This window comes from Mobula hypostoma, chromosome 23, assembly GCF_963921235.1.
Source record: "Mobula hypostoma chromosome 23, sMobHyp1.1, whole genome shotgun sequence".
In the NCBI taxonomy this organism is placed as follows: Eukaryota; Metazoa; Chordata; class Chondrichthyes; order Myliobatiformes; family Myliobatidae; genus Mobula; species Mobula hypostoma.
In genome coordinates, this window is record NC_086119.1 from 4,339,157 (window position 1) to 4,364,491 (window position 25,335).

The following is a 25,335-nucleotide window of genomic DNA, read 5'->3' on the forward strand; positions in this document are numbered from 1 at the left end:
TCTAGGAAAACAGTTAAATACCATCTCAGTGGTAATTGGCCGGAACGTGCACACTCAAGAACCTGTTTGGCAGCCGGCTGCCTGCAAGGGCATGCAGAACTTGCAGCAGAGTCCGTGTTGTGACACCTCCCTGATGATAGTATTGAGAGGAGGCATTGAAAAGTACAGCACAGATACACGCCCTTCAGATCATCTAGTCCTTGCCGTGCAATTTAAACTGCCTTCTCTCATCAACTGGCACCGGGACCATAGCTCTCTATTCCCTACCATCTATGTACCTACCAAAACTTCTCTTCTTGCAGGTAGGTGCCCAAAACTGCACATAAAACTCCAAATTAGACCTCACCAATGTCTTATACAACTTCAACATAACATCCCATTTCCTGTACTCAATACAGTGACTTATGCAGGTCAATGTGCCAAAAACTTTATTTACAGCCCTATCGACCTGTGAAGCTACTTCAAACGGATTATGTACGTGTATTCCCAGATCCCTCTGTTTTACCGCATTCCTCAGTGCCCTACTGTTCACTGTGTAAGACCTATCTCAGTTGGCCCTACCGAAGTGCAAAACCTCATACTTGTCTGCATTAAATTCCATCTGCCATTTTTCAGCCTATTTTTTTTACAGCTGGTCCAGATCCCTCTGCAAGCCATGATAGCTTTCCTCCCTGTCCACTGCACCTCTAATCTTGGTGTCATCTGCTGATCCAGTTAACCACATTATCATCCAAGATCGTTGATATGAATGACCAACAACAGACCCGGCATTGATCCCCTGGGACACCACTAGTCACAGGCCTCCAGTCAGAGGGGCAACCATCTACTACCACTCCCTGGCTTCTCCCACAAAGCCCATGTCTAATCCAATTTACTAGCTCATCTTTAATGCTGAGCAACTGAACTCTCTTCACCAGCCTCCCATGCAGAACCTTGACAAATGCCTTACTTAAGTCCATGTAGACAACATCCACCGCATTGCCTTCATCCACTTTCCTGGTGACTCCCTCAAGAGTCCCAATAAGAGGGTGTGTTGGGGGTGGTGGGAGGGATCTTTAATAATGGATGCCAACTTTTAGCGGCATCGCCTTTTGAAAATATCCTGGATGCCGGGGAAGCTGGTGCCCATGATGGGGCTGGCTGAATTTACAACTTTCTGCAGCTTTTTCCGATCCTGTGCAGTGGCCCCTCCACACCAGACAGTGATACAGTCAGTCGGAACGCTCCCCACAGTACATATGTAGAAATTTGCCAGAGTCTTCGGTGACAGACCAAGTTTCCTCAAACTCTAATGAAACATAGCCGCTATGTTTTCTTGAGCACCCACAGGAGACAGAAGTTATCCCCCCCCCACCTCACCTCTAATCCCTTCGCGTCTCACTAAACGTGATTCAGACCTGTCTGTTGAACTGTATCGGGTCACAAGCTCCAGTTCCAGGCTAATGCCTGGATGTCTTTGGGATGTGAGTGGGAAATGGACCACCAGGAGGAGGGGGGTGAGGGTGGGACTCACACAGTCACAGGGAGGTAGCCCACTGCAAGTTGGTAAACGATGGGAACCTCTGCCCAGACCTCCCTCCCTCCAAATCCTGTCTGCTGGGGTTTCGCTCACCGGGCAGCTCGCTACATCTGACTCCCGGTTCCTTCCCACCCAATGTCCAGAGGGTAACTTGTGGAAAGTCAGGGTGAAACCAAAAACACAAACAACAGAAAATTTGCAGATGCTGGAAATCCGAGCAACACACACAAAATGCTGGAGGAACTCAGCAGGCCAGGCAGCATCTATGGAAAAAAGTACAGTCGACGTTTCAGGCTGAAACCCTTCAGCGGGACTGGTGAAATTGAATGCAGTTTGTGACTCACTCTGGGGAAGTGTTGGGACTGCACGTGAAAACGACCGAGTTCCATTCAAAACTCAAAGTAAATTTATCATCAAAGGACACATATGTCACCATGTACAACCCTGAGATTTGTTTTCTTGTGGGTAGACTCAATAAATGCATAGAATAATAACCATAACAGAATCAATGAAAGACCGTGCCAACTGGTGTGCAAAAGTCAACAAACAGTGTGAACAAATAAACAAACAAACAAGCAATAAATATTGAAAGCATGAGATGAATGGTCTTTGAAAGTGAGTCTATAGGTTGTGGGAAAATTTCAGTGATGGGGCAAGTGAAGTTGAGTGAAGTTATCCTCCTTGGTTCAAGAGCCTGATGGTTGAGGGGTAATAACCGTTCCCGAACCTGGTGGTTTGGGTCCTGAGGCTCCTGTACCTTCCTCCTGATGGTTTAGCCTCACAGTCATAAGTGTAAAGTGGGTACAGCAGACAGCTGGGCATAAAGACTGGTGGTGCACCTGTGCTGATGGTGATTGTGGGGGAGATGTTGTTACCAATCAGACTGAGTGGGGTCTACAAGTGAGGAAATCGAGGATCCAGTTGCACAAGGAAGTATTGAGGCCAAAGGCTTGGAGCTTATTGATTAGTCTTGAGGTGATGATGGTATGGAATGCAGAGCTATAGTCAATAAAGAGCATCCTGATGTGTGCATCTTTGCTGTCCAGATGTTCCAGGGTTGAGTGAAGAGCCAGTGAGATGCCCTCTGCTGTGGACCTGTTGCCCTGGTAGGTAAAATTAAGTCTCTTCTCAGGCAAGAGTTGACATGTTTCATGACCAATCTCTCAAAGCACTTTGTCACTGTGGATGTAAGTGCCACTGGAAATAGTAACTGAGGCAGGTCACCGTGCCTTTCCTGAGCACCGGTATGATTGGAGGCTGCTGGAGGCAGGAGGGTACCTCATCCTGCCAAAGCGAGAGGTTAAAGGTCTCGGTGAAGACTCCAGCCGGTTGATCAGCACAGGTCTGTAGTACTTGGCCAGGCACCCCGTCTGGGCCAGAAGATTTTCATGGGTTCACCCTGTTGAAGGGTGCTTTCACGTCGGCCTCAGAGACTGAAATCGGAGGATCATCAGGGGCTGTGGGAGTTTGTGATGGTTCCTCCATGTTTTTATAGTCAAAGTGAACATAGAAGGCACTGAGCTCGTGTGGAAGCAAAGCCCTGCTGTCACCTATGTCACTTGATTTAACTATATAAGAGGTGATAATATTCAAGCCCTGCCACAACTGTCCAGCATCCTTTGTTTAGTCTGGAACTGCCACTTTGCCTGTGAAATGGCTTTCCGGTGATCATACCTGGACTTCTTGTAACTTTCCTGTTTTCCAGACCGGAATGCCTCTGATCTGGCCCTGACTGTGGAGCTCATGGTCCATCCAGGGCTCCTGATTGGGGAAGATCTGAATGATTTTGTGGGGACACACTCGTCTGTGACTGTTTTTATAAAGCCTGTAACAACCGCGGTGAATTCATTCAGATCCTCCAATGAGTCCTTGAACACGGCCCAGTCCACCGACTCGAAACAATCCCGTAGCCGTTCCTCTGCCTTCCACAACCTCCTACTTATTGTCCTCATCTCTAGAGCCTTGCTCTGCCTGTGTGCAGGCAGGAGAAGGGCAGCCAAGTGATCCGATTTCCCGAAATGCAGTCTGGGCTTGGAACGGGAGGCATTCCGTATCACAGCCTAACAGTGGTCTGGTGTGTTGGGACCTCTGGTGCTACAGGTTGAATGCTGATTGTAATTGGGCAGGGATTTCTTCACACAAGCCTGGTTGCAGTCCCTGACCATGGTTAGAAATGCTTCGGGGCGGACTGTTCCTTGTTTGGAGACGGCATCATACAGTACCTCAAACACTTGATTATAGTGAGCCACTGGTGATCCCTCCTTGGTATACGCTAAAACGTAACACAAAATGGAAGTTTATAAGACAAAGGAGGTAGAAGACAATAAGAGACATTGATTGAGTGGCTGGTTTCAGGCTTTTTCCCAGAGTGAAAATGGCTAACAGTAGGGGGCATAATTTTAAGGTGATTGGAGGGAAGTATGAGGGGAGGGGATGTCAGACGTAGGTTTGTTTACACAGAGAGTGGTGAGTGTGTGGAATGTGCTGCCAGGGGTGGTGGTAGAGGCTGATACCGAGGGACAGTTAAAAGACTATTAGATAGGCACAGGGAGGATTGGAGAATGGAGGGATATGAGGGAGGGAAGGGCAAGACTGATCTTAGAATGAGGTCAGCACAATGTTGTGGGCTGAAGGGCCTGTAACTGTGCTGTAATGTTCTATGCTTTTAAGATGGTGTTGTCTGGGGTGTGGGAATGTTTGAGAAAGTACAAGCAACCTAAACAAGAAAAATATATTTGTCTGGAAAATATCAGAGTAAGTGGTCTAGGAGGCACAATTACTTTTTGCAAGAGGAGGGGAATCTTCTCTTAGACTGGGCTGTGACTAGTGCAGATAGAGAGAAAGTGAGACAGAGAGAGAGGGAGGAAGAGGGAAAGAGAGAGGGAGGAGAGAGAGGGGGAGAGGAGGAGAGGGAGGAGAGAGAGAGAAAGGGAGAAGTAGAGGGAGAAGGGGAAGGGGAGAGAGAGAGGAAGAGGGGGAGATGGAGGAGGAGAGAGGGAGAGGGAGAAAGAGAGAGGGAGAAGGGGAGAGAGGGAAAAAGAAAGAGGGAAAGGGGAGGGACTGGAAACACTGTCAGCCACTTGCTCTTCACTCCAGCAGAATCAGAATCAGGTTTATTTGTTGTTTGTACATATATACATATTGTTGTATATATAGTTTACTATATAGTAAGTTACCATTCCAGATATGGATAATAAGTACGTAGTGCACAAAGAGAGCGCATGGTGAGGCAGTGTTCATGGGTTCATGGTCTGTTCGGAAATCTGATGGTACATTGTGGTTTGGTGATTGGCCAATACGTTTTATTTTGTCTCTTTCACTACTTTTTCAATCACCTTCTTTCTGTATTTTATTCTTGATATAACTAATAAAGTAATTTCTTATAACCTTCAACATGTGTACGGGGCCTCCTTTGTGGATACCTCTTGCTGCTGAATCAGAAAAGAAGAAAGTACGGTTTAAAATATTTTCATCACAACTTCGTTACTGTTTGAGTTTGAGATGTTTTCTCTGACAGGGAGGCTGGAACCCTGAAGGAGTCCCATGATATATATATGTCCATGATTCTGGATTGATTGGGAACACCAGATACAGGAGCTGGACAGAGGCTGGAATCGTGCCAGTGTATCTCGCCTTGTCATTTTCTAAAGTCTACAACACTGGGGTCAGGAGGGAGGTGGAACACTTTCCACTTGCCTGGATGTGTGCAGCTTCACCAACACTCCAGAAGCTTCACACCGTACAGGACACAGTGTTTTGGTGTTACAAACACCCCACCCTCCATTCCACAACACAGCCAGTCCCACCAGCTAGCAGCCCATCGAAGGGCCTTGTCCCCACTGGGGCTAGGGAAGTGACACAGGAACTGAGGCAGACAGAAGGGACGGGACAAGCCTGCTGCATTCGTAAAGCTTCCAGCAGCCTTCGCCTCTCTGTTGTATCCCAGCCCATTGAAACCAGGGTCAATTAGATATCATCATCATCATCAGGTGCCATACCCAGTTTGAGCTTTGACTGCCTTGGCCCACACACTCCTGTTTCGGGTCAAGTGGATCAATTCATAGGTATTAATTTCCAGTTCTCTGGCTGCTGTGTCCATCATCATTTGTCTTTGCCTTCCTCTTGCTTTCTTCCCTTCAATCTTTCCCATAATTACTGTGCATTCTAACTCCTCTTTCCTAATCACATGTCCAATGAAGTTAAGTTGTCTTTACATGATCTCATACATTATTTCTCTTTTTGTGTTTGCTCTGTTCATGACATCCTCATTAGATATTCATTTCATCCATGATATTCTTTGCATCCTCCTCAAAAACCACATCTCTGCTGCTTCAATTCATTTCCTCATGTTACTAGATATTGTCCAACATTCTGAGCCATATAACATAACTGGATAAATGTAACATTTCCGTACTCTGAGTCGGGTTGTCATGCCTAGTTTAGTGTTGGTCAGTATATTCTTCATTCTCGTAAAGGTGTCTTTTGCCATCCCTATTCTTTTGATGTCCAAATTGCACCTGCCATCTGATGTCACCCAGCTTCCTAAGTAGCAAAAGTCCTGTACTTGTTTTATGTCTTCCCCGTTTATTCTCAGCCTGCAGATAGGATTCTCCTTCTTGTTGGATATCATCATACAGTTCTGTCTTTTTGCAATTGATAGATAGACCCATTTTTGCACTTTCTTCAACAACTATATCAATTAAGTTTTGTAGTTCTTCCTCTGTACTTGCAATTAGCACAGTGTCATCCGCATATCTAAAACTATTGATGCTTTCACCACCAAACTTGATTCCCAAGATGTCTCTTATTTTTTGTAATGTTGTTTCACTGTACACATTAAACAAATCGGGGAGAAATCACACTCTTGTCTAACACCTCTCTTGATTTTCGTAAACTGACCCACTTCTCCATCTATTCTTACAGCGGCAGTTTGTTCCCAGTACAGATTTCTGATTGGGCGGAGGTGTTTCGAATCTAGATCTAGACTAGATATAGGAACATAATTAGGCTATTCGGCCCATCGCCACTCTGCTGGCCATTAAATCGAGCATTGTTTCCCTCCAATCCCTTTAGTTTGCACGGCCAGCTGGCTAGGACCCAGCCTCTGTGTCCTGGGCTGGCCCCGCCCATGTGTCCAGTCTGGCCACGCCCCTGTGTACCACACAGGCCGAGCCCCTGTATACCTGTCTGGCAGCTCTCCTGTGTCCGCGGCTCGGCTCCGAGCGGGACGCTTCCGGCGGCCGCACGCTGCTCTGCGTCACGTCCGGCAGCCGGGGTTGCGACCCCTGACCCTGCCAGCGGGCCGGGACCATGGTGCCGGTGTTTGGCGCCCTGGCGCTGGTGGTCGTCGTGCTCGCGCTGCTGCCGTTGGTCCGGTGAGTCCGCGCGCGCAGGGGGGAGACCGCATAAATTATGGTAATGAAGGGGGCGGGGCCTGGCGTTGGCGGAGGTCCTGAGGCCAATTCCAACGGGAAAGGGGAGCGCTGGAGGAGTGGCACGGAGGGAGCGCCGCTCTGGGGAAGGACTGGTATTGAGGGAGCGTGCTGAGGTGGGGGCGGTGAGGAGGAAGCTTATCATTCTTAGAGGGAGCTTTTCACTGGGACGGGGCGGTGAAAGAGCTTCTTATCCCAGAGGGGGAGGTGAGGAGGGATCTCCTCACAGTTGTGGGGGGGGGGAATGGTGAGGACGGAGCTCCTCAGTGTGGTAGGGCGGATCAGGAGGGAGCTCCTCCCCATGTGGGGGATGAGGAGGGAGCTCCTCCCCATGGGAGGGGATGAGGAGGGAGCTCCTCGCCGTGGCAGGTGGCGGTGAGGAGGGAGCTCCTTGCTGTAGGAGGGGTGATGAGGAGAGAGCTTCTCGCCATGGAAGGGGTGGTGAGGAGGGAGCTCCTGGCTGTGGGAGGTGGCAATGAGGAGGGAGCTCCTCGCAGTGGGAGGGGATGGTGAGGAGGCAGCTCCTCGCCATGGGAGGGGGTGGTGAGGGAGCTCCTCGCCATGGGAGGGGGAGGTGAGGAGGGAGCTCCTCGCCGTGGAAGGGATGAGGAGGGAGCTCCATCAGCTCTCAGTGAATGTAAAAGTTCCCTCTCCCCTGTGTCCTTGGTCACATTGTTCATCCAACCTAACTCATCTTGCTGATGTCATCTTGTTCTTTGTGGGATCTTGCTGAGCACGGGCTGGCTGTGTCAGTTTCTGATGAATTGTGAAGCATTGACCAGAATTGTGAAGTATTTTATCAGCCTTGATGTTTTTGCTGTACTCAGCAGGTTCCCCTTGCTGTGCTATTGTTGTGTTTCGCTGCCCTCTCCTCCCCTCCCATCCTACACCACCACCACATCCCCCCAAATCCCATCGCCTTCCCTCTGTTCTCATCGCAGTTCCCCGTAGTTTGCTACTCTGGGGTTTGTGTTGAGGGAACCAACGGTTAAACCCTCAAAAAGTTCTTCTCTGAGGTGGGGCGGAAGGTTGTGGTGTTGTGGACGGCAAATGAGGTTCTCTAAGGCTGTCAGCCAGAAAATGGGTAAAGCATTGTAAAATTAATCCTCTGAAGTACAGTGTGTTAGGGCCCGAAGCACTGTTGGATCCCTGCCTCCCATCCCACAATCTCTTTGACCCACTGCCGTCGGGAAGGAGGTACAGGAGCGTCAGGTCTCGGACTGTCAGACGGGGTAACAGCTTCTTCCCCCAGGATGTGAGACTAATGATTACCCTGCCACCGCCGAGGTCTCATTGTTAGGACAGAGCTCCTTACTGTTTGCCTGTGCTGAGCACTTCACATGCATTTTGAATTATATTTTAATAACTAATTTGTGGTAATATTTTGCTTAATGTGTGGTGTGTGATGTACTGTGGTCTGGAAGAAAGTTGTTTTGTTTAGTTCTATATTTGTACAGTCAAATGACAATAAACTTGAACTTACGATGCATTTGGAAGAGCAGGCAAGGCTCGGGCATCTACAGTAAATGGTTGGGGCCCGAGGGCATGTTGCTGTTGGGCTCAAGTCTACGAATCCTGTGCCTTCCTGCGTGGATGTGCTAATTAAGATCTGCCATGGAGCTGGAAGCATTGGTTTGCCATACCTGCAGTGTGCAGGTCTGGTTGCCATGTCATGGAAGGATAAGATTAGCTTTGTTTATCAAGTAACACTCAAAACATACAGTGAAATGCATTTTGTGTCAACAACCTACACAATCTGAGCTTGTGCTGGGGGCAGGCCGCAAGTGTTGCCATGCCTCTGGCGCCAACATAGAATGCCCACAACTTACCAACCCCAACCTGGACAACTTTGGAATGTGGGAGGATACCCACGTGGTCACAGAGAATGTACAAACTCTTTACAGACAGTGGTGGGAATTGAACCCCAGTCGGTGATCATTGGCGCTGTAAATTGATTGCACTTACCTCTACACCACCATGCAGTGGAAGAGTGTACAGGCCAGTTCACTGGGGCATTGAGTTTCAATTTCAGACTGGATAAGCCTGGCTTGTTTTCCTTGGAGCAGAGGCCAGGGCTGACCTGATAGAGCTATGGAAGATGAGATGTAGGGGCTTGGAGGAGACTGGAGGGGGATAGTTTCACACAGACAGTGTTGGCATCTAGCCCATGCTGTCTGAAAAGTGTTATATGCTCAGTGGCCATTTTATTTGTTACCTCCTGTACCTAGGAACCCTAGGTTCCTTAAGGATGTTATAGCCAGGGTTAGTAATGGGGATAAGCTCCCACTACCTATGAAATCCTCCCAATGGTATGCTCCGACAACCAGTCCAGCTCCTGGCCTTCATGTGTGGCTTAGCTACTAAGCCTGCTGGAACTGTTTCTACTGACAGGAGAACTGGCAAAGGTGGATTGCTGACACCTTAAAACCAGTCGCTTCAGGCAGATAGGGCTCATCAGCCGTGGTTGCCAGGTCATCTAGTGAAGGAGAACTCTGATCTCAAACCTCTTCTGCTTTGGGAAAAGCTTCCGGAGTAAACTCTGAGAGAAAAATCCAGAGCTGGAGTCCCTAAGGCAGTCTTACATTGAGTTCAATGTTGACTGGCAACTCCTGCGATGCTGCTGGTGCCAAACTCTGCCATTCCTTTGGGTTCGTCAGTTGTGTAGATAGGGGGATCTTCCTACATGGGCAACAGCTCGCTCTCCATATTGTACTGCCCAGGTTTGTGTATCTAGACAGCTAGGACACAATATCCATGGTCAACTCTGACCGACAGAGGCCTTAACCAGCCTGTATCTAATAAAGTGGCCACTATATGTACGTTTGTGGTCTTCTGCTGTTGCAGCCCATCCACTTTAAAGTTCGATGTGTTGCACTTTCAGAGGTGCTCTTCTGCACATCACTGTTGTAACACATGGTTATTTGAGTTACTGTTGCCCTCTTGTCAGCTTGAACCAGTTTGGCCAGTCTCCTCTGACCTCTCACCCACAGCACTGCCACTCCCTGGGTTTTTTTCTCACACTATTCCCTGTAAACTCTAGAGACTGTTGTGTTGAAAATCTCAGAAGTTCAGCAGTTTCTAAGATGGTCAAACATCCTTCTGGCACCAAAAATCATTCCACGGTCAATTAGTTCACATTTCTTCCCCAATCTCAAAAACAACTGAAACTCTTCATCATGTCTGCTTGTTTTTATGCATTTTGTTATCACATGATTGGCTGATTAGATACGCAAACAACAGGAATTCTGCAGATGCTGGAAATTCAAGCAACACACATCAAAGTTGCTGGTGAATGCAGCAGGCCAGGCAGCATCTCTAGGAAGAGGTACAGTCAACGTTTCAGGCCGAGACCCTTCGTCAGGACTAATGACTGTACCTCTTCCTAGAGATGCCCTGGCCTGCTGCGTTCACCAGCAACTTTGATGTGTGTTGCCTGGCTGATTAGATATTTGCATTAACGATCAGGTATACCTGACAGAGTGGCCACTGAGTGGGCAGTGACAGTCCCATCCCCGCTTTTACAGTGCCAAGGTGTTCTATAGTGTCAGACCTGTACCCACCAGTACCGCACCCCAGTGTTATACAGTAACAGACCCAAGCCCACCAATATCGCACCCCGGTGTTACGCAGCAACAGACTCGTCCACACTGGGTCTGTACCTCAGTTACACTGTGATATGTCCCCACCAGTACTATAGTAAGTGATTTCAACTCTTTAACTTCCTCTAGTCTATACCCGTCTGCGGTTTCTGCGTATTTTTATTTGCAGTCTCTTCTTTCCTGAATTTATTCCCTTCACTGCTGTTGTTCATGCTTATACTTGCCCCAGCCCCAAGCATGGAATTTCCACACAAAACCTCTCCACTCCTCATTAAATTGCTCAGCTGCTCATTAAATCGCTTGTTGTTGATAAAACATTTGTCGTGTGTCCTTGAGGAATGTCAAAGTTAGTTTGATATCGTGCCTGTGGAGGTGCCTTTGATTGTATTGATAGGTAATTAGTATGAAACACACGTTTTTCCTGTTAGAATCTAGGAGTTAGAGGGAAAAAGTTAGGGAAAATAGGAAAATATAGTGGCTGTAGTTAACCACGAGACAGTCTGATGGTGACTTTGGTAAAAGCCATGATTGTGCTTTTCTGAAGTCGCGTCAGCCTGTGACTTTGCTGATGAGAAAGGATGTCTTTCTAACCGAATGTCATTCCAAAGTCAGAGCTTTGCCCACTCTGACAGCGGAAATTATTGTCTGGTGGAAATATGTGGCCAATGGTTCTTTCTGACCAATCTATCTGAGTAATTGAACTGGAGAGCTTAGACCTCCAGTTGTATCCTAGGCTGTATATCATTTCAGTTTCCCTGGGTCTTCTCTGGGTGTTGTCCACGTGACTCTGCGGAGGAATCAGCCACATTCCTCTGCTGGGCTTTGGCAGGTAGATGCGCAGTCGGTTGTCTTCACCTTCTCAGTCTGGGAGCAACACCTCTAACATTGCAAAATCATGTTGTGTAAAGTAAAGGCTTGTATCTCTGGAGCACCTTTCAGAAGCTCGTCACAATCTGTGAAGTAGGTGTCTTCTCATCTAGACCAGAGACCAGAGGCCTGTCCTGGAGTTGGAGGACTATCTGTGTATGGGTGGGGTGGAGGACAGGGGCTTGTTTTGTTGTTCTATAGTTTGTTGTGTTCTGTGTTACTCTGCTGAACATTGTGGGCATGCGATGTTGGCACCAGATTGTGTGAGGACACTTGTGGGCTGCCACCAGTACATCCTGAGGTGTGTTGGTTGTTAATGTTGACAACACATTTCACTCTGTTTCCCTGTACATGTGATAAATAAATCCGAATCACTGTGTGTCTGTGTAACATAAGCCCTCCCACTCAGTGCGGGGATAATCTCCCGATAATCTGAGTTGAGAATGTTGGTTCATCTAAATGAACCAATATTCTCAACTTGACCCACTACAGTTTGCTTACAAAGCAAATCGCTCAGTTGAGGATGCAGTTAACTTGAGCCTTCATTAAATTCTTCAGCATTTGAACTCCCCCAACATCTGTGTGATGATCTAGTTTGTGGATTTTAGCTCTGCCTTCAACACTATTGTTCCGGAGTTGCTCCACAGCAAGCTAGCCCAGCTAGCTGCACATAACAGTATCTGTCAGTGGAATGCAACTTCCTGACAGGAAGGAAGCAGTGTATAAGGCTGGGCTTCTAATTATCCAATCCAATGTCTAAAAGCACAGACTCTCCACAGGGCTGTGTTCTTTCACACCTCCTGTCCTCTACACAAATGACGGTACTTCCACAGATAAATCCATTAAAACTTCGAAGTTCATGGATGATATGATTGTAGTCCGACTCATCTCTAATAATGATATGACCAACTCTCAAAGAGAGGTAAAGCATGTTTCAGCATGGTGTGCTCGTAACATCTTGGAGCTTAATAGTATCACACTGGAAATGAGGGGTGACTTCCACCAACAGCTCCCACCTTGCCTCCCAGGCTGAGTATGTGGTCAGTCATTCTGATTCCTGGGAACCCCCATTACCAATGCATTGAAGTGGGACAGGTATGTTACGCTCATCACTAGGAAAGCCCAGCAGAGATTGTTCGTCCTATGTCAGCTTAGGAAACTTCACATCTCAGGGTGTATGCTGATGAATTTTCACTCAGCCATCATTGATGGTGTTGTGCCCAACTGGATCACCATTTGGTTTCCTGCTGCCGCCTCCCTCTCCAAGTCCAGGTTGTAGCAAATGGTCCACTCAGTGGAGAAGATCATTGGCTGTCAACTACCAACTTCAAAAGATCTGTTAATTACCAGAGCAAGGAAAAGAGCTGAAAAAATTGCTACCCATCCAAGCTGTCACCTATTCACCAAATTGCCATCAGGGAGACCCACCATCACCATCAGGACTACAAGTCATCTCCAAAACATGTTTCCTGTAGCTATCCAACTTCTCAACAAGACTCATCAGGGTGTAATACCTGACCCGTCGCTGCACAACATCCGTTAAATGGTCTTTCTTGCTCTCCTTGTTCTGTTGATAATGATTGAGTTTGTTCATATGTTCACATTTATGAAAGTTTGATTGACATTTGCTCATTGCTGTCAGTGCTATTGTCTTGTCAATTGTTGGTTGCTATTGTGGTGTCCTGTGTTTTATGCTTGGCACTGAAACACAACCAATCCAGGTATGTTTCACATCCTGATAGTTGCTATGAAGTCTTTTCCATTCAGCTGAGGGCTGGTGGAGCTTTGATTTAAGGTGTAAACCAAGAGATTCACAATCTGCATTGGGGCACTCCCTCAGTACTGCACTGAACAGACCTGTACTCTGGCGTATAGAGTGACAGAACTATTCCGACCAGTACTGTACCCTGGTGTTATACAGTCACAGACCCGTCCCCACCGGTACCATACCTCGGTGTTATACAGTGATAGACATGTCCCCACCGGTACCGTACCCCAGTGTTATACAATGACAGACCTGTCCCTGCCGGTACCGTACCCCGGTGTTATACAGTGACAGACCCAACCTCACCGGTACCGTACCCCAGTGTTATACAGTGACAGACCCATCCCCACTGGTACCATACCCCGGTGTTATACAGTGACAGACCCATCCCCACTGGTACCATACCCCGGTGTTATACAGTGACAGACCCGTCCCCACTGGTACCATACCCCGGTGTTATACAGTGACAGACCCGTCCCCACTGGTACCATACCCCGGTGTTATACAGTGACAGACCCGTCCCCACTGGTACCGTACCCTGTGTTATATAGTGACAGACCTGTCCCCATTAGTACCGTATGTGCCCTGGTGTTACACAGTGATGGACCCAACCTGTACCGTACCCTGGCGTTATACTGTGACAGCAGACCTATCCCCCACCGGTATTGTACCCCAGTGTTATACAGTGACAGGCCCATCTCCACCGGTACTGTAACTCTGTGTTATACAGTGACAGGCCCATCCCCACTGGTACTGTACCCCTGGTGTCCTACCGTGACAGACCAGTCCCCACCTGTACTGTATCCTGGTGTTAAACAGTGATGGACCCGACCCCACCAGTACCGTACCCTGGCGTTATACTGTGACAACAGACCTATCCCCCACCGGTATTGTACCCCAGTGTTATACAGTGACAGGCCCATCTCCACCGGTACTGTAACTCTGTGTTATACAGTGACCTACTTGTCCCCACTGGTACTGTACCCCCGGTGTCCTACAGTGATGGACCCATCCCCACCGGTACTGTACCCCCGGTGTTCTACAGTGACTGACCCGTCCCCACCTGTACTGTACCCTGGTGTTAAACAGTGATGGACCCGACCCCACCAGTACCGTACCCTGGCGTTATACTGTGACAGAAGACCTGTCCCCCACTGGTATTGTACCCCAGTGTTTTACAGTGACAGGCCCATCCCCACTGGGACTGTACCCTGATGTAATACATTGATAGATCCGTCCCCAGTACTATACCCCAGTGATTTCAACTTTTTAACCTACTCTAGTCTATACCCGTCTTGAGACTTCTGCATATTTCTATTTGCAGTCTCTTCCTTCCTGAATTTATTCCCTTCATTGCTGTTTTCCATGCTTGCACTTGCCCCAGCCCCAAGCTTTGGAATTTCCACACAAAACCTCTCCACTCTTCATTAAATCGCTTGTTGTTGATAAAACATTTGTCATGTGTCCTTGAGATAACGTCAAAGTTAATTTGATTGCGTTCCTGTGGGTGCCTTTGATTGTATTGATAGGTAATCAGCATCAAACACATGTTTTTCCTGTTTGAATCTGGGAGTTATAGGGTAAAAGATAGGGAAAATATAGGGGCTGTAGTTAACCACGAGACAGTCTGATGCTGACTTTGGTAAAAGCCATGGTTGTGCTTCCCTGAAGTCAGCATCAGACCCCGATGCCTTTGACTCTACTGATGAGAAAGGACAACTTTCGTTTGCCCATTCTGACAGTGGAAATTATCATGTCTGGTGGAATTGTGTGGCCACGAATCTCACTGACTGACTTAGATAGATAAATACTTTATTGATCCCAAAGGTGTTACAGTGTCACAGTTGCATTACAAGTGCACAAGTATACAAATATTAGAAGAGAAGTAAGAAAGAATAAATAATATGTTATCTCAAACAGTCTAACGGGGGGGGAGGGGGGCGGCATCACTTCTCCATCTATTGGTTGGTTCATTATAGATCCTAATGTCCAAGGGTAAGAATGACCTCATATAGCGCTCTGGAGCAGTGCAGTTGTCTTAGTCTGTTACGAAAAGTGCTCCTCTGTTCAGCCAAGTGGGAATGCAGTGGGTAAGAAACATTGTCCAGAAATGTCCTGTAGTGGCCTTTGTTCTACCACGGCTTCCAGTGTGTCCGGTTTGACCCCTAAAGCAGAGCCAGCCTTTCTAATCAGTTTATTGAGCCTGCTGGCATCATCTGTGTTGATGTCATTGCCCCAGCACACCACTGTATAGAAGATTAATCTGGTGACAACAGACTGGTAGAACATGTGAAGGAGAGGCCTGCATATTCCTAAGTATCCTCAGGAAGTAGAAATGATTTTTGGCCCTTCTTGTACTCGACCTTTGTGTTGGTGATCCACTCAAGTCTGTCATTCAGGTGCACCTCTAAGTACTTGTAGGTCCTCACCGTCAGTGGTAACAGGGAGCAGTTTTTCTGAAGTCCATCACCATCTCTTTGCTTTTACTGATGTTGAGCTGCAGATTATTCAGCTTGCACCATTTGACAAAGTCCTCCCCCAGGGGCCCTGTATTCATCCTCCCTTTATGCACCCAATTATTGCTGAGTCATCAGAAAATTTCTGCAGATGACATGACTCTGTATTGTATCTAAAGTCCGAGGTATACAGGGTAAACAGGAAGGGAGCTAATGCAGTCCTCTATGGGGCTCCAGTGCTGCTTATAGCCATGTCTGACACACAGTTCTGAAACCGCACAGACTGTGGTCTGCCAGTTAGGGAGTCCATTATCCAGGATACAATGGAAATGCCAACCTGGTTTGAATGGAGCTTTCCCCCCAGCAATGAGGGCTGTATGGTATTGAAGGCACTTGAGAAGTCAAGAAACATGATCCTCACAGAGCTGCCCCACTTATCCAAATGAGCTGTGACCAAGCAGACCTGTTAGCAATCTCAGCCCAATATTGCAGTCCGCATTTGGACAGCGTTTATTTGTTTGGATCCATTCTCAGTTTTTGACGCGACATAGGTGAGGCTGTTGATAATTGGCAAGCACTGTATCGCACAAAGGGGAAGACGGTAGGCTAATGAGGAGCGTGAAGTGTGTTTTTCAAGCATTGAATGGACTTGCCCATTTTTATATTTTATTAACCCCTGTGTTTTACAGACATGTCTGACAGTCCAGTGTGGGGATTTTTGAATTTCATTCTTCTGAGTCATTTTGCTGCACACGTGCAACAACAGATACAAAGGAAGTCCGTCTTTGCAATGAAAGCTACTTATCAGAGAGTTTTACATGGACCCGTGATCCAAGTTGTCCTATTCCATTGTGCCTGGTCTGTAGCAAATAACTTGCAAATGCAGCAATTGCTCCAGCAAAATTGAAAAGACACTTACCTACAAATCACAGCCACATGACACATAAAAGTGCTGACTATTTTAACGGCTATTGGAATCTCAAAACAGAGTAAAGTTTTTGTTAATAAACTCAGTCAGTAATAAGGTCCAATAATTAAGCCATTTAGTAGCAGAATCTATTACACAGAAAAGGAAAGCTCACGCAGTTGGTGAGAACCTAATAATGCAGCATGTAAAATTATAGTGAGTCAAATTCTAGGACAAGATGCAGTATGAGAAATTGAAAAGGTTTCATGCTCTGTGATGATGATGGCTGGTTTTTCGCTTGTGAAAAGCCCTCAGGAGCGACGACGCAATGGTTGGTGACTGTAGGGGCCAATTCTGGATCTGCAGGCTCTGGAGCGGTAGGGACACGGGAACAGCTGGGATGCACTTGGATAGTAGGACCCTTCCTGCATCTCCTCTTCTCTTCAGCAGTTGCTCTTCTGGATTCCTCAAAATTCTTCACACCACGGTCTCTCTTGCCCTGAGTTCTCCATAGAGTACTGCTTTTGGTAACCTGGAGTAGTCCATGTGAGAAACTTGGCTTGACCATCGGAGCTGCCTGAGCAGCAAAGTGACTCCAAACAACAGGAATTCAGCAGATGCTGGAAATTCAAGCAACACACATAAAAGTTGCTGGTGAACACAGCAGGCCAGGCAGCATCTCTAGGAAGAGGTGCAGTCGATGTTTCAGGCCGAGACCCTTCGTCAGGACTAACTGAAGGAAGAGTGAGTAAGGGATTTGAAAGTTGGAGGGGGAGGAGGAGATCCAGAATGATAGGAGAAGACAGGAGGGGGAGGGATGGAGCCAAGAGCTGGACAGGTGATTGGCAAAAGGGATACGAGAGGATCATGGGACAGGAGGTCCGGGAAGAAAGACAAGGGGGGGTGGGGGGACCCAGAGGATGGGCAAGGGGTATATTCGGAGGGACAGAGGGAGAAAAAGGAGAGTGAGAGAAAGAATGTGTGTATAAAAGTAAGTAACAGATGGGGTACGAGGGGGAGGTGGGGCATTAGCGGAAGTTAGAGAAGTCGATGTTCATGCCATCAGGTTGGAGGCTACCCAGACGGAATATAAGGTGTTGTTCCTCCAACCTGAGTGTGGCTTCATCTTTACAGTAGAGGAGGCCATGGATACACATGTCAGAATGGGAATGGGATGTGGAATTAAAATGTGTGGCCACTGGGAGATCCTGCTTTCTCTGGCGGACAGAGCGTAGGTGTTCAGCAAAGCAGTCTCCCAGTCTGTGTCGGGTCTCGCCAATATATAAAAGGCCACATTGGGAGCACCGGACGCAGTATATCACCCCAGCCGACTCACAGGTGAAGTGTTGCCTCACCTGGAAGGACTGTTTGGGGCCCTGAATGGTGGTAAGGGAGGAAGTGTAAGGGCATGTGTAGCACTTGTTCCGCTTACACGGATAAGTGCCAGGAGGGAGATCAGTGGGGAGGGATGGGGGGGATGAATTGTCAAGGGAGTCGCGTAGAGAGCAATCCCTGCGGAATGCAGAGAGAGGTGGGGAGGGAAAGATGTGCTTAGTGGTGGGATCCTGTTGGAGGCTCCAATACTTGGAAGCTGAGCCTTCTCCAGGATCCTGCCAGCTGATATGAATGATGGAGTGGAGGCAGCACTGATGGAGGTGCTCAAACGATTGGATTTGCTTGCAGTACAAGAACCAGGCTTTGGAGCTGTATAGCAGTGTTGTGACGACGGCAGCCCTTTACACCTGGGTTTTTGTGGACAGACGCAGCTGGTGGTTCTTCCACACACCTTTCTGGAGGCGCCTGAAGGCACTGTTGGCTCTGGCGAGTTGATTTTCAATGTCCCTTACTACCGTAGCGTTGTTGGAGATCACGCTGCTCATGGGTGAACTGCTTGACCATGGTGAGAGGGTGGTCGTCAAAGGTGACCGAGGTGGGTTGTAAATGCCACGAGAGGGCATCTGATGGAGGATCATTGGTTTCCTTAGAACTTGAAAGCCCCTACAGCCGTGGTGAACTGTGACTGCAGCCTGCAGCACGTCCTCTGTGTGTGTGAAAGGAGCACATATAGCAGCTTGAGAATGGGCTCTTGCATGGTTTTTGTTCGGCGAGAAAGGGGCCACTCTTAAACAGTACGATAATTCAATGTGTTGATGACGGGCCACATGATGCTGAAGAGGTTTTATGTGATAAACTGAAAATCAACAGCTTCTCTATCCGGATTGAGGAATCAACAGATTTCACCAATAACTGTCATGTTGAAACATTTGTAACATTTGTAAATGATGGTGAAAGTCAAGAAAACCTTTTCTGTTGCAAAGAGTTGCCAGAAGCAAGCAAAGGCCATGATATATTTAATATTTTGTCTTCATATCTGGAAACAAAAAGGTCTGAGTTGGAGGAACTGTGTTGGTATCTGTACTGATGGTGTCCCATCAATGGTCGGCTCCATGAGAGACTTGGTTTCTCTTATTAAGAAAGAAAATCCTGATATTGTCACAACACACTGCTTTCTTCACAGAGGTGCTGATGTCAAAAACTTATGGAGATAAAATGAAAAGTTCTGGATGATGCTACAAAAATGGTTAACTTTATTAAACAAAGACCAGTTCACTCTAGAATGTTTAAAAAAAAAACTGAAAATCTGGACAAAGAGCACACCAATCCTGCTACACACAGAAATCTGGTGGCTTAGAAAAGGGAGAGTTCTCAACAGGGTGTTTGAGCTGAAAAGTGAAATACAGGAGTACTTTCAAGAAAATAGTAGGCCACATTTTGCTGAGTGCTTTGAAGATGAAAAATGGCTGGGGAAACTAGCCTACTTAGCGGACATTTTTCATCATATGAACCAGCTGAACAAGTCTCTACGAGGCCCTGGAGAAAATGTTTTGACTTCAAGTGACAAAATTCTTGTATTTGAAAAGAAACTAAATTTTTGGAAAAATCATGTTGCTGGAAGAATTCTTGAAGTGTTCCCACTGCTGCTTGGGCTTGAGAATGAGGAAGGATCAGAAAGTCACCTGGAAGAATTGCAGAACAAAATCAAACAGTATTTTTCCTCCCTTTCAACACAAGTGTATGACTGCGTGAGAAACCCTTCCTCTGAATCTTCACTCAGCCTGAGAACTTGACTTTGAGAGAAGAGGAAGAACTTTGTGAGTTGCAGTCTGATCGTGCACTCAAGATTTACTGACTTGCTCCTGGACAAGTTCTGTATTTCTGTGAAAGAAAAGTATTCTGCCATTTACAGAAAAGCAATGAACATTTTGCTGCAGTTTTCAACTTCTTGCGTGTGTGAGCAAGCCTTTTCTTGTTTAACAAGCGTCAAGAGCAAGGATGGAGATCATCTAATTTCAGTTGAAGGTGAAATTTATGTGTGCTTATCTCAAGTTTGACCCAGAATTGAGTATTTGTGTAGCAAAAGCAAGCACGGTTTTCACATGCTAGGCCTATATTTGAGCCTGATCATGTCACTTAGTAAGAAAATGTTTTTTTTTAAATCTTGTATAAAATTGTGTCTTTGGCTATATTTTAATTCATATTACTTTGGCTTATGGTTTTACTAACGTTACTATTCAATATTGTCAATAAATTTTCATGTTGAAATAGCATTAATTAAAATCAGTTTACAACCTTTATTTAAATTAAATCTACAGAGCTTACCTTTAGAAAAATTAAATCCCATTTTGGCTTAAGTCAGTTATTTAACAGAAATTTATTATATTTTCCTTATGAGTTTTTAAAATTTATGAAAGGGAAAGAAAGATTAATTTCAAAAAAGGCAAGCTAAGCTTAACTAACTTTTTCAAGAAAGGTTGGCTAAATATTCATTCTCTACTCAAAAGAGCACTGACAATTATTTTTGGATTATTATATCTACAACTTACTAGTCACGCTTACCTACCGTGAGCTGTAGATACAATAATTTTTATTCAGGGGTTCCCTGAGACCTGAAAATTATTTCAAAGTTTCCTTCAGGGCAAAAAGGTTGAGAAAGGCTGTTGTAAGGTCTTCATGATGTGTGAAGTCAGGGCTACTGGACAGTAGACATTCAAGTCTTTTGGTTGGCCCTTGAGTACAGGGACCACACATGATGTTTTCCACACAGTCAGGACGCTTTCCAGGCAGAGACTCAGAATGAAGATGCGCCGGAGAACTCAGCACATTCCTTTGGAACCTCGGGGTTCACACCATCCAGTGCCAATGCTTTGCCATGTCTGAGCTTAACCAGAGCCCTTCCCACCGGCTCAGTAGTGAGGGTGAGTCTATGATGACTGGAGAGTTGATAAAATTGAACTGGAGAGCTTAGACCTCCAGTTGTATCCTGGGCTGTAGGTCAGTTCAGTTTCCCTGGGTCTTCTCTGGGTGTTGTCCACGGTGCTCTGCTGGGCTTTGGCAGGTAGATGCGCAGTCGGTTGTCTTCACCTTCTCAGTCTGGGAGCAACACCTCTAACATTGCAAAATCATGTTGTGTAAAGTAAAGGCTTGTATCTCTGGAGCACCTTTCAGAAGCTCGTCACAATCTGTGAAGTAGGTGTCTTCTCATCTAGACCAGAGACCAGAGGCCTGTCCTGGAGTTGGAGGACTATCTGTGTATGGGTGGGGTGGAGGACAGGGGCTTGTTTTGTTGTTCTATAGTTTGTTGTGTTCTGTGTTACTCTGCTGAACATTGTGGGCATGCGATGTTGGCACCAGATTGTGTGAGAACACTTGTGGGCTGCCACCAGTACATCCTGAGGTGTGTTAGTTGTTGATGTTAATGACACATTTTGCTTTATGTCTCCATGTACATGTGATAAATAAATCTGAACCAGTGTGTTTCTGTACCAAGAAACCTCAGAAAGTGCATGGACAATCTTTCTATGATCTTGGTTGTGAATGTTTGTTTCTCTCGATAGTTGCTATGAGAGACCTATCTGCACTGGTACCATACTCTGGCATTATACAGTGCCAGACCCGTCCCCACTGTACCGTACGTATTCCAGTGTTCTACAGTAACAGACCCATCCCCATCAGTACCATACCCCAGTGTTATACAGTGACAGACCCGTCCTCATTAGTAGCGTTCCCCAGTGTTGATCAGTGACGGACCCGACCCCACCAGTACCATACCCCAGTGTTATACAGTGACAGACCCGTCCTCATTAGTACCGTTCCCCAGTGTTATATAGTGACAGACCCGACCCCACTGGTACTGTACCCTGGTGTTATACAGTGACAGACCCATCCCCATCGGTACCGTACCCCAGTGTTATACAGTGACAGACCCGTCCCCACCGGTACCGTACCCCATTGTTATACAGTGACAGACCTGTCCCCACCGGTACCATACCCTGGTGTTGTACAGTGACAGACCCGTCCCCACTGGTACCGTACCCCGGTGTTATACAGTGACAGACCCGTCCCCATCGGTACCATACCCTGGTGTTGTACAGTGACAGACCCGTCCCCACTGGTACCGTACCCCGGTGTTATACAGTGACAGACCCGTCCCCACCAGTACTGTACCTTGGTGTTATACAGTGACAGACCCGTCCCCACCAGTACTGTACCCCATTGTTATACAGTGACAGACCTGTCCCCACTGGTACTGTACCCCACTGTTATACAGTGACAGACCCATCCCCACTGGTACCGTATGTATCCCAGTGTTCAACAGTAACAGACCCATCCCCATCGGTACCATACCCTGGTGTTGTACAGTGACAGACCCGTCCCCACCAGTACCGTACCCTGGTGTTATACAGTGACAGACCCGTCCCCACTGGTACTGTAGCCCGGTGTTATACAGTGACAGACCCATCCCCACTGGTACCGTACCCCGGTGTTATACAGTGACAGACCCATCCCCACTGGTACCGTACCCTGGTGTTATACAGTGACAGACCCGTCCCCACCGGTACCGTACCCCGGTGTTATACAGTGACAGACCCATCCCCATCGGTACCATACCCCAGTGTTATACAGTGACAGACCTGACCCCACTGGTACTGTACCCCAGTGTTATACAGTGACAGACCCGTCCCCACCGGTACCGTACTCCATTGTTATACAGTGACAGACCTGTCTCCACTGGTACTGTACCCCAGTATTATACAGTGACAGACCCATCCCCGTCGGTACCATACCCTGGTGTTGTACAGTGACAGACCCGTCCCCACTGGTACCATACCCCGGTGTTATACAGTGACAGACCCGTCCCCACCAGTACTGTACCCTGGTGTTATACAGTGACAGACCCGTCCCCACCAGTACTGTACCCCACTGTTATACAGTGACAGACCCGTCCCCACCGGTACCGTACCCTGGTGTTATACAGTGACAGACCTGTCCCCACTGGTACCGTACCCCGGTGTTATACAGTGACAGACCCGTCCCCACTGGTACCGTACCCGGGTGTTATACAGTAACAGACGCACCAGTACCGTACCCTGGTGTTATACAGTGACAGACCCGTCCCCACTGGTACCGTACCCAGGTGTTATACAGTAACAGACCCACCAGTACCGTACCCTGGTGTTACACAGTGACAGACCTGTCCCCACTGGTACCGTACCCCGGTGTTATACAGTGACAGACCTGTCCCCACTGGTACCGTACCCTGGTGTTATACAGTGACAGACCCGTCCCCACCGGTACCGTACCCCGGTGTTATACAGTGACAGACCCATCCCCATCGGTACCATACCCCAGTGTTATACAGTGACAGACCTGACCCCACTGGTACCGTACCCCAGTGTTATACAGTGACAGACCCGTCCCCACCGGTACCGTACTCCATTGTTATACAGTGACAGACCTGTCCCCACTGGTACTGTACCCCAGTGTTATACAGTGACAGACCTGACCCCACTGGTACCGTACCCCAGTGTTATACAGTGACAGACCTGTCTCCACTGGTACTGTACCCCAGTATTATACAGTGACAGACCCATCCCCGTCGGTACCATACCCTGGTGTTGTACAGTGACAGACCCGTCCCCACTGGTACCATACCCCGGTGTTATACAGTGACAGACCCGTCCCCACCAGTACTGTACCCTGGTGTTATACAGTGACAGACCCGTCCCCACCAGTACCGTACCCCGGTGTTATACAGTGACAGACCCATCCCCATCGGTACCATACCCCAGTGTTATACAGTGACAGACCTGACCCCACTGGTACCGTACCCCAGTGTTATACAGTGACAGACCCGTCCCCACCGGTACCGTACTCCATTGTTATACAGTGACAGACCTGTCTCCACTGGTACTGTACCCCAGTATTATACAGTGACAGACCCATCCCCGTCGGTACCATACCCTGGTGTTGTACAGTGACAGACCCGTCCCCACTGGTACCATACCCCGGTGTTATACAGTGACAGACCCGTCCCCACCAGTACTGTACCCTGGTGTTATACAGTGACAGACCCGTCCCCACCAGTACTGTACCCCACTGTTATACAGTGACAGACCCGTCCCCACCGGTACCGTACCCTGGTGTTATACAGTGACAGACCTGTCCCCACTGGTACCGTACCCCGGTGTTATACAGTGACAGACCCGTCCCCACTGGTACCGTACCCGGGTGTTATACAGTAACAGACCCACCAGTACCGTACCCTGGTGTTATACAGTGACAGACCCGTCCCCACTGGTACCGTACCCGGGTGTTATACAGTAACAGACCCACCAGTACCGTACCCTGGTGTTACACAGTGACAGACCTGTCCCCACTGGTACCGTACCCCGGTGTTATACAGTGACAGACCTGTCCCCACTGGTACCGTACCCCGGTGTTATACAGTGACAGACCCATCCCCACCGGTACCGTACCCTGGTGTTATACAGTGACAGACCCGTCCCCACTGGTACCGTACCCGGGTGTTATACAGTAACAGACCCACCAGTACCGTACCCTGGTGTTATACAGTGACAGACCCGTCCCCACTGGTACTGTAGCCCGGTGTTATATAGTGACAGATCCGTTCCCACCAGTATTGTACCCCAGGCTTTGTACAGCAACTGACTCAGCACCGCACCCCAGGTGTTGTACATCAACTGACCTATCCCTGCCGGCGCTGCACCCCATGCATTGTACAGCGAGTGATCTGTCCCTGGTGTTGCTGTGATGTAACTGACCCCACATGTACCCTACAGATGGCTGCTGTCCCGTATCATTACTCAGCTTATCCACAACTGGCTGAACGCAGACGTCAAGATCGGCTCTGTTGGCCTTCTCTCGCTGCATAACATCAGTGTCACCATCTCCTCACAAGGGACCATGGTGAGTGTGAATTCTGCCTCTAACTGTTGCATGTGTCTGATCACCATATACGTGGATGAGTGAGTGTTAGTGCTGATCCCAAGTGTGGTCAGTGCCTGGTGATCTCCACCTGCCCGAGGGCTCATCTCACAGTGCGTAGGAGCACCGTGTGTGACTGTACTCTGCCCCTCTGTCACCTCCACACCACAGTAGCAATGCTGTGTGGGAAACCCTGATGGGTTCCCATCCTCAGACAGTGGTGTCCTGGAACCTTTGATCTCAGCAGATCGCCATGCTTGAAGACTTTTATCTCTAGACCCTCCACACTGTTTATTGATTTTCATAGATGTTGCCTGATCTGCTGATGTAACACTCTCTCCTTCATGTTCATTGACTGTGCCACACTCATTACTCTGGTTTTTTACTCTCCTCCTTCTACAAGCTGCCTGTGTGAGGTTGAGTTCAGTTGCATGTCGTGATGCGCCCAGTGTTGATGTGTGTTGTTGCCACAAAGTGACGGTAATTCTTGCTCTGTAACACCCT

At 47.8% G+C, this 25,335-nt stretch overlaps 1 protein-coding gene across 5 annotated transcripts in view; it reads left to right on the top strand.

Annotated features, from left to right (window-relative positions):
• Nucleotides 1-6,771: 6,771 nt before the first annotated feature.
• LOC134336945 (bridge-like lipid transfer protein family member 2) overlaps nt 6,772-25,335 on the top strand; it is a 117,843-nt gene continuing 99,279 nt past the window's right edge. For all 5 annotated transcript variants that reach the window (XM_063031642.1, XM_063031645.1, XM_063031646.1 and 2 more), the window contains exons 1-2: nt 6,772-6,894; nt 24,687-24,813. In XM_063031642.1, coding sequence (XP_062887712.1) covers nt 6,830-6,894; nt 24,687-24,813 — 192 coding nt within the window. In that variant the 5' untranslated portion in view covers nt 6,772-6,829. The remainder of the gene's footprint in view (nt 6,895-24,686; nt 24,814-25,335) is intronic.